Genomic DNA, 10,317 nt, shown 5'->3' on the forward strand with positions numbered 1-10,317 from the left:
ATCCAACACTTGTGGTCAACACGGTGCCACAGGTGGGAAATTCCACACCTGACACCTTGGCTTTCTGATGATTCAGTGTACACAAACTTTGCTTCATACACACAATTATCTAAAGTATTGTGTAAAATTAGCTTCAAACTATGTGTATAAGGGGTATTTGAAACATAAATGAATCTCCTGTTTGGATTTGGGTTCCTTCCCCGTAATACTCATTTCATATATGCAGATATTCCAAAATCTGAAAAAATCCAAAATCTGAAACATTCTGGTCCCAGGCATTTCAGATGAAAGATACTCAACCTGTAGCCATTTGTCAGGGAACTCTCAGTCAAGGAGAAGGGAAGATCTCTAAACCAGTGATATGAAAAGCTTGAGGCATGTTGTTACACAGGGCGCTCGGAATACAGACGTGGGAGATGCCAGCTGGGGTGAGATGGAGGAGGGTTTCTCAGTGGAGGAGGAATGAATGGGGCGTTCATGTTCTTTGTTCGTCTGATTGGCATCCATTCCCTTTGCAGCGTGTTTCCACCTGGCTATTTCCAGTGTATTGTAAGGCTGTTGACTTGGGTCTGTTCCAGCCACGTTCAAGAATTCATCATTACCTGATCCAGCTGATGCCTTTGGATTTTCATGACAGTCTAGTCTCTTTCAAATAATGTCTCCTTTCGATAATTTATTTCATATATAAGGATATATGAAATGTATTAAATTATGGTGATAATGGGCATTTTTGTATGTTCCTAGGTTTAGAGATTGCTTGCTTTGCTGTTAAGCATAATGCTGATTTCAGGTTTAAGTATGGGACTTACTATAAATTTCAAGGAAAAATCCTATGCACTTATTAGGAATGGATGTTGATTGACTCAGATTTCCCTTTGAAGTAGTGAAAATGATTTTTCTTTATCAGCCTATTGGTATAATAGTTTTGTTTTTCTGAAAGAATCTATTTGGTTACGGGCTATTCTTTTATAAAGTACTTGTTGGAATTTCTTTGCTTGTATTTTATTTGTCTTTTTTGGGTATATATTGATAAAAAAGATTGGTGGCCTTTTGTGAGATCTTTAACTGGTTTGAGAATCAGATTGTATTTCCTTTAAGGCAGCATCACTAATAGAGTTGGTCCTCTCTGTTTGTGCATACAACTTGCTCTGCGGGTCGAAAATATTTAGGAGGGGAAAAGTGGCATAATTGAAAAAGTAAAACTTGAATTTGCTGTGCACTGAGTACTACACTGAATCCGTGTGGGCGTGAAGGGGTGGATGTGTAGTCACTGTATTCGGGATTACAAGTAATCCGGAGGTGATTTACATGTATATTACATATGCATATGCAAATAATTCGCCTTTAAAGTCTTCAACTTGATCATCCTTGTATTGTGGTATCCTCAGGGGTTCCGAGAACCAATCCCTCTCATATATGTTCCTCATATAGGTGAGACAGTTAGCTATTTCCCTGAGCCTGGAGTTGATTTATGGAAGTATAAGTGAATGTTGTGTTTTTTGTGGTCATAGTATGTCTAAAAGAGAAGACCAAGTACCCATGCAAATTTTAATTCTTTTTTTAAGCTAGTTTACATCATACTGTACATGAGAAAAGGCTTATATTCCATGATCCGTTTTCTTCCTTTTTGTTGATAAAGGAATACTATCCTAGAGACTTAATTTTAGGTGTTTAAAAATGTTTTTTGATCCTACGGGAGAACCTTTCACGACAGTGAAAAAGTGACATAGTGCTTTTTGGGTATCCCGTACCATAAACACAAGATTTAAGACAATAGATAATTCTTCTAATTTTTTTTGATATAAGAAGCTTGAACTGAACTGGAATATATTTTAACTATGACTAATGAGGATTCATAGAGCTGTTAATTAGAATCTAGGTCAGAATGAAGACATTTCCAGTTACAACGTTTGCAAAATTCAGAAAATTTTAGTTGCGGTACTAAAAGCCAGTAACCTTTTGACACCAAAGAAAATAATGAAAGTAAATGTAATGTAAAAGAGATATATCTAATTAGACTTGGCTTGTTTAGCATATTTAATATTAGCTAGTCAAATCTCTTATGAGAGATTGACGTCACTGTATAAACTGATACGATTTAGAGAAATGGGTCATAATTGTTTGCATAGTGTGACAATTTTAGAACATTTTGCAATTTGAGTCCATACCAGTTTGAGAAAAGGATTTGAGCATCACACCTTGAAGGTAGAAGGGAGGAGCACACCAGTTTATGGTTGATGGAGCGTCACTAGCAGTGACAGAGGGAAGAGATCGTAAGGTGTGATCACTGTCAGCCTGCACACTGCTAAAAATGGCTGTGTGGGGGCCTTTTAACATTAAAATATCATTTTATAATGGTGTAATTATATATGTACATAGACACACACATGCATGCACACACACATGGGGTCTTGCTGTGTTGCCCAGGCTGGTCTCACACTCCTGGACTCGGGTGGTCTTCCTGCCTCAACCTCTCAGAGTGTTGGGATTACAGGCATGAGCCACTGTGCCTGACCTATAATGGTACTATCTTAGTGTTAAAATGAGAATCATAGAAAAGCTAGGTAAAAACGAAAGGTTCAAAAAATTCTTAGGGCAAGGAATGAAAAAGAAAAGTGTGAATGTTGAATCTACTTAACAAATTAAATATAGGTTAAGGGAATAATGCTTATCAAAATCGATGTGTCATAATGTTCTAAAAGATAATAGAACAAAAATATTAATTTGGTGGTAATGGACTAGGGCTAAATCACCAGAATATTCCAGTAAAAGCAAGGAGACTGTAACAATGTACAATTTGTTAATTGCAAAACAATTTAGAAATGTGGTCTTAAGGTTACTTAATGTAATGATCGTTTTTAAAATGCAGAAAAACTTTTTCAATCTGTGAGTTCACTATAAAGGTCTTATATATTACCATATGTATATAGCTTTGAAGCACAACTTTGCAAGTATTTAAAGCAGTTAATAACTGGATATGCAGTATTCGAATTTCCAGGTATTTTCTTTTTATGTAATACTATTTTTTACTAACATAATTGTTGTGCATATTTATGGAGCACAGTGATATTTTGATATATGCAAGCAGACCTTTTCTATATTATGAAAACATTTGGAGAAATAATAAAATTTATTGCAGACATTCTCTTCTTTCAGCTGCTTTTCTAACCCAAACTGTGTGTCTTGATGACACTACAGTAAAGTTTGAAATCTGGGATACAGCTGGCCAAGAACGATACCATAGCCTAGCCCCAATGTATTACAGAGGAGCGCAAGCCGCCATAGTTGTGTATGATATCACAAATGAGGTAAGTGCCAGTGCTTTCCATGGTGAAACTAGTTTGAATATCCATTCTTGTTGTTCAGAATTTTGATTAGAGAAAAGATTTTTTTAAGTCTTTTATTTTTGTTAGTCAGTCATGAACTTTCTGTGGAAAAGTGAGTTAGAAAATCTGATTTAGAAAAAATGAAAGTGTCTCAAATAATACAGGTCCTAAGAATTTCTCTCACAGAGCCACATTGGACAATCTTTTAATGCTTTGTGTCACAAAGATGCTTCCTAACCATTTCTGAACCTGTGCCAAATAGCTGTTTCTTTGTTTAACAGGAGTCCTTTGCAAGAGCAAAAAATTGGGTTAAAGAACTTCAGAGGCAAGCAAGTCCTAACATTGTAATAGCTTTATCAGGAAACAAGGCTGACCTAGCAAATAAAAGAGCTGTAGACTTCCAGGTATGTGGAATTTCACTTTCACTTGAAGGCACATTTTTTTAAAAAACAGATTTGTTTTATATCAACACTTGAATTAGTAGTTACAGTTTTAGGTCATGGAAGTAGTAATAGTAAGTATAGGTTTCTAAAGTATTTGTGAAGTACTATATGTAATAAAATGTTTCTCCTGGTAAACCTGAATTTTTAAATACCTTTTCATTAATGTAATGTATACATTCATCGAAAGGTTTTGTAGACTTAAACAATTACAAAAGAAGTAATTGTTCACAGTGGAAAAAAAAAAAAATCACACACTTTTTTTTTTTTTGAGTTGGAGACTCACTCTGTAACCCAGGCTAGAGTACAGTGGCATGCTCATGGCCACCGCAGCCTCGACCTGCTGGGCTCAGGTGATCCTTCTGCCTCAGCTTCCAAGTGGCTGGAACCACAGGCGTGCATCAACATGCCTGGCTAATTTTTCTTGATTTATTGTTGAGATGACGTTTTGCCAAGTTGCCCAGGTTGTTCTTGAACCCATGGACTCAGACAGTTCTCTCACCTCGGTCTCCCAAAGTGCTGGGATTATAGGTGAGAGCCACCATGCCCGGCCTTACACACACATATTTCTTTTTTCTTTTCTTTTTTTTTTTTCGGGGTTGGAGTCTCACTCTGTCGCCCAGACTGGAGTGCAGTGGCCGCTCCTGGCCACCGCAGTCTCGACCTGCTGGGCTCTGGCAATCCTTCCGCCTCAGCCTTCTGAGTAGCCGGAATTACAGGCGCACGCTACCACGCCCGGCTAATTTTTTGATTTATTGCAGAGATGAGGTCTCGCCAAGTTGCCCAGGCGGGTCTCGAACCCGCGGGCTCAGGCAATCCACTCACCTCAGCCTCCCAAAGGTGTGGGATTACAGGCTGAGCCACCGAGCCTGGCTCACACACATATTTTAACTCATGTTCTTCCGGACCTGTTTCTACACACCTATGAATATATGGCAGCATGTGCTTATCTTTATGTGTATGTACAAACAGTCATGTAGTTGTTTTTAAGAGGACTTTCAAAATTGAAGGCACACAAAATCCAGTTTGGCTGGGCGCAGTTGCTCACGCCTATAATCCCAAGGGCAGAGCATTGCCTGAGAGCAGCCTGGGCAACATAGCAAGACCCTATCTTTATAGAAAATTTAAAAATTAGCCAGGCATGGTGGTGCAAGCCTGTCTTAGCTACTGGGGTGGCTAAGGCAAGAGGATCCCATGAGCCCAGGAGGTTGAAGCTGGAGTGAGCCAAGATTGTACCACTGCACTCCAGCCTGGAGCACAGCAAGACTTGTCTCAAAAAAAAAAATTCAGTTTGGGTCTGTATGTCATCTGCGATAGCTAATTCAGAATGTTCCCTGCTACAAAACAGAGCAGTTGCAGTCAGTGAACAAAGAAGCAAGTCCTTTACCTGGGCCTGTTGAAACCATGCCTGTTCTCCTGCGCTTTGGCTTGTCTACCCCAGAGATTTGGTTGTGGCCATCATGTGTGTTGCATCAGTGGTGGGGGAATCTTCTTTGTTGATGACAGCAATGCATGGAATATGAGCAGTGAGAGAAAGTAACTAGTTTTTCTTGCACCATGAGATATTCAGTTGAGCATATTACACTTGTCCTTTCATTTACTTGTGAAAACTACGTGAGGTGTGGTTGCGTCTGCTCCACTTTCCAAGACAGTGACCTTCCCAGCATAGAGTGGTAGAACAAGCACTTACAGTGCCGGCAGAAGTGGCCTTGTCGCGTAATAGTTTAAAGGAACCTCAGTTGTTTCTTTGTCACATGGGAAAGATAATTGGCTGCCTCTCATGACAGCTGTGAGGACCAAAGGTAATAATATCTGTAAACTCTAAAAGCATGACAAAAATGTAGGGCAGCGATGTAATTTCCACAGGAATGATTCATGATATATTCAGAATCACAGTGTTGCTATGGAAGTCACTCCAGGTTAAATACAAGGGTGTCATTTAGTGGTTGAAGCCGGTATTGGATACTTGCTTTCCCTTTCTTTTCATTGCAGGTAGTAAGTGTAACTAGAAATGGCTGTTGAGATCAGAGAGAGTTTTATATTCAGAGCAGGAGTATCCACACCACCCCCCTACCGTCCAGAGCTGATTATTTGAAAGTAGCTTTAATGCAAGAAGTGAAGGCAAAAACGAAAATATTCCATTATGAAATTATCTTACATAGCGCTTTCACCTTTGTTGTGGCTTATTACACACAGTTGTTGATCATCGTCAATCAGGGTGGAGTAGTATAAGGAAGCCTCATTTTTTTGTATAGCAAATAAAGATGTATATGCCCAACAGATATCTCATTCTTTGTTCTGTAAACAGGAAGCACAGTCCTATGCAGATGACAACAGTTTATTATTCATGGAGACGTCAGCTAAAACATCAATGAATGTAAATGAAATATTCATGGCAATAGGTAAGATTCATAACTTTTTCAAATGATGAATATAGGCAAAACAAATGTGGGGCATAATTGGTTTGACTATCTCTCTTAAAAAAATTCTTGAATGGATTTTATTCTTTTAATAATGATACTACTTTTCTAGGTCCCTTCCACCAGACAATAGTTTTTTGGTAAATTCACCTATTAGGTAGGTGAGCTTCTTCCAGGTAAGCTAAACCTGGATTTTGACCCAAAGCGGGTAAATTTTTCAAAGATTTCACTGAGAAATTTGAATACATGTTTTTATGTTTGGTTACACTTTTTATAAAAAAGGAAGACAAACTCAGAGCAATATTTATTTATTTATTTTCAGAGCAGTATTTATCAATGCAGCATTTAGGTATAGTAAGAATTCTTATTGATCAGTAGCCTTATCTCTTTGTCTTGAACAGAGAGCACTATTCTTGTTTTTCAGGATCTTTTAAAATCAGATTATTGATAAGTATAACTCAGAGAAGTACATGATACATAAGTATCCAGACTGACAAATTAATACAAGGGAGAAGATTTTATTTAGAGCACCAGGATTTAGGGAAAAAGGGAAAGAAGTGTCCACTCTTCATGTTTTAGCCCGGGGAGGGGAGGCATTTGCTCTCACACAGTTCTCTTCCTTGCTTGAAGGTACTTTCAACTGTTGTAATGGCCATTGGCAAGACCTCATCTCTACAGTAAATCAAAATTAGTCAGGTGTGGTAGCACACACCTGTAGTTCCAGCTACTTGGAAGGCTGAGGTGGAAGGATCGCCTGAGCTCAGCAGGTAGAGGCTGCGGTGACCATGAGCGTGCCACTGCACTCCAGTCTGGGCAGCAAAGGGAGACTCCGACTCAAAAGAAAAAAAAAAAAAGAAAGAAAAAGAAAACAGGGAGGTACAGGCTTCAAATCAGCACAGACTTTTTCAACCTTTTGTATCGTCGTAGGACTGCACCTGATGGATTTTAAAATGTGCTAATAAGGTTATTTTTCCAATTAGTGCCTGCATATTAGAGTTATTTTTTTCCTGAAATTAGAATATTGTCCTTCTTAAGTTCCAAATGTAAATGGATTGTAGCCTTTCCATTTCCTAACAAGATTAGTAACTTAGATCACATGGTGCACTCAACAGTTCTAAGCGATCAGAGACTAACAAGTTCCTCATTCTGGTTAATTTTCTTCAGCCTCCTGATCTCACTCAGACCTAAATTCAGAGAACCCTTAGAAAAGGGGAGCACCATGGGGCTTTGCTTGCAGATCCGTTCTTGCCATTTGTCTGCCTTCCCAGAGTCCTGGAGAAGTGACCCAAGAAGAGGCTTCTTTTCCAACTTCACTGCCCCTGGCTTCCAGTCCCATTGCCCAACTTAGCAGCGGATTTTTAAAGATGGTGAATGCCGGTTGGAATGGAATGTGTAGAATAAAGAATAAAAGACCCAAAGCACAACGCGGTGATCAGACTTGGAAGTAGAGTGCCTTCCGCCCCAATTACCCGCACCAGGGCCGTGATGGGGTTAGCCTTACCATAGCAAGAGTAACCACGGTTGGCAGAGCGGCACATCCAGCCACTCTTGCAGGTGGTACTATTAGACATATTTCACTCACTGCTTCCCTTCAAAAGATGAATTTTGCACATTGAGAATCTTAGGGAGTAAACTGCACAGTCTCTAATTTACTGTGGTTTGACTTGTGATTTTTGGACTACATTTCTGTGCTTACCACGGGGCTGCATCCAGATAAACCCATCATGAATTGGAAATACTGCAAATCAAAAATGCATTTTCACCTAAGGATGGGGGTTATCAGGGCATAGCCTAGCCCCGTAAATCAAGGGACATCTGTATCTCCAGTATGTAAAACTTTAATTGATGGGTGGCGTGCTCCAGACAACAGCCACTAGCTGCATGGAGCTTAGAGCTAAAGCCACACCTGCTGGTTGAGGAGCTTTGTTCGAGTCTAACAAGTCACACTAATCTGACTCAAATAAACCGTTTTTGGAGATAGCGTCTCCAGGGTCCATTCCATTTGTGTTATGCCCAGCAGCTAGTGAATCCGAGTAGGCTCTTTATCAGACCGTAGGAGGAGAAAGTGTAGTTGTTTGAAGGGCGAAGGCTATGAAGCCAGGAAGGAAATAGGAGGTGAGGTTTGTCGGAGTCCGTCGTGATAATCAGTTGTGCAGAGCAGAGGACAGGTTTTATTGGGATGGTGATGTGGTGTTATATGCTCACTTGCTCCAGAAAGCGTTTGTGCCAGTCCTTAGAACATTGATGTGAGCTGAGTCTTTTTACATAGATAGCTCTAGTCAAGTGTAAGTTTTCTTTTCTTTCTTTTTTTTCCAAGTGTAAGTTTTCATTGTGTGTCTACAACTGGTCCCCATGTGTATGCCCTTCCTCCACCACAGTTACCTCAGAAATTAAAGTCCCTTAAGACGGCAATCAATGAGCTGACACTTAAAAACTATACTCAGTAAACATTTGAAAAGAATATACAGCCATGTGATACTTTGGGGATAACTGGAAAGAAAGCTTACAAATAAGCAGATAAAACTAATTTTTAAATGAATTTTCTAATTGTTTATTTTCATAATTTATCTCTTAGCTAAAAAATTGCCCAAGAATGAACCACAGAATCCAGGAGCAAATTCTGCCAGAGGAAGAGGAGTAGACCTTACTGAACCCACACAACCGACCAGGAGTCAGTGTTGTAGTAACTAGACCTCCAGTCTGAACTAGCTGGAATGAATATTCTTCTGCTTCCCAAATGTCAATAACAATGGAATTGGAGCATTTAACCAGCCCAGTATGACTTCTAAAAAGAAGAGACTTATCATAGAGTCAAGTTTCTAATACAGAATTATTTTAAGTGTTTTGAACTTAATTTTTAATAACATGCATGTGTCCCTCTGACTAATGTTTCAGCAATAGAAAGGGAAAGTGAGAGCTGTGTGTATACTTGTTTCATTGAAAGGTTAGGGGCAGAAACTTCTCATCACTAGGGACACAGACAAACGACCGTATGGACCACAGTTAACCAACCAGTTTCTTCACACTGGTAGTCACCTGTGACAAAGATTTGAAACTTATTAATTTGGGCTTTCCAAAAACTTTTTTGGAAGGGGAATCTAAAGTTTTACTTAGCTACAGTATTCAGGCAAATAGTAGTTTCTCCTGGTACTTACATTTGAGAAGCGTACATTCCACATTTTAATGAATTAACCACAAGAAAACAGTCCCATGTCTCCGGGGCTTGGGGGAATGAATATTAATGGCATCTGAATTATAGCCAGTCCTATTATTTTTTAAATGGGGTAAAAGTCAAATGTAACCCCGTCTTGTTTTTGGAATATGAGAACTGATAAATGCATCTTATGGATCGTGTTCCTGTCAAACGTGTGAGCTCTTCAACAGAAATGAAACAAACCAGGTTTCTGTGATTTCTATTTAATCACTGCTGGCCATTACATAGGTTTTGTTGTCTGGGGGCAGGGAGGGGGCTTTTGTTCCCTTTTGACATAATATAGTCAATGCACTAACAATTATGTATATTCAAACTTGATTATTTTAAATTCGATCTTCAGCTGTACTGTAAATAGGGTACTGCATTGTAGTCTCCATATATGTAATACTTTTCTGTAATATTTAAGAGTCGCTTAAACATATACAGAATGTACAGTTACTAAACAAGCTAATTATTTCTTTCTCTCCCCCCTTGAAGGGAAGGGGCTTCGGTTGTTCCTACATGGTTAGAACCATAATAAGCAATGTACCCGTAATTTGTAACATAAAGTATTGCGATATGTTAGTAACAATCTTGCAGCCTTGTTTTCCAAAGTTCATTTTATTTCGATCAGTTCAGTATATTGCACTAATTATTTTAGGTATTTTCATTATATGAATTCTACCATGTGACAGAGATGATTTAATCTATTTAAGTGTTGGACTGCTAGGAGAACTTGTATATTTACAATAATGCAGAATTAGGAAAAATGGTTCACCAGTGTTTAGTTTTATATTGAGGTGCTCAGGTTGGAATAAAGTGGTATCAAAAGCAAGTATTGATTTCTCTCTCTTTTTTTGCATAAAGCACAAAACGTATGTAAAAGTTATTATGTAACCTAATATCTGCTTTTTTATTTTCTTTACTACATCCTTACA

General features: G+C 38.7%; 1 protein-coding gene across 3 annotated transcripts in view; it reads left to right on the plus strand.

Moving 5' to 3' along the window:
• The window catches only part of RAB5A (RAB5A, member RAS oncogene family), a 35,073-nt gene extending 24,859 nt beyond the window's left edge, over nucleotides 1-10,214 (plus strand). For 2 of the 3 annotated variants that reach the window (XM_008072477.2, XM_021706145.1), the window contains 4 exons: nucleotides 3,157-3,308; nucleotides 3,608-3,730; nucleotides 6,075-6,168; nucleotides 8,762-10,214. In XM_008072477.2, coding sequence (XP_008070668.1) covers nucleotides 3,157-3,308; nucleotides 3,608-3,730; nucleotides 6,075-6,168; nucleotides 8,762-8,877 — 485 coding nt within the window. In that variant the 3' untranslated portion in view covers nucleotides 8,878-10,214. The remainder of the gene's footprint in view (nucleotides 1-3,156; nucleotides 3,309-3,607; nucleotides 3,731-6,074; nucleotides 6,169-8,761) is intronic. The other variant, XM_021706146.1, reaches the window with a different exon arrangement.
• Nucleotides 10,215-10,317: the final 103 nt, after the last annotated feature.

Source organism: Carlito syrichta, unplaced genomic scaffold (assembly GCF_000164805.1).
Source record: "Carlito syrichta isolate Samal-C Ts95f unplaced genomic scaffold, Tarsius_syrichta-2.0.1 Scaffold315224, whole genome shotgun sequence".
NCBI classification, from domain to species: domain Eukaryota; kingdom Metazoa; phylum Chordata; class Mammalia; order Primates; family Tarsiidae; genus Carlito; species Carlito syrichta.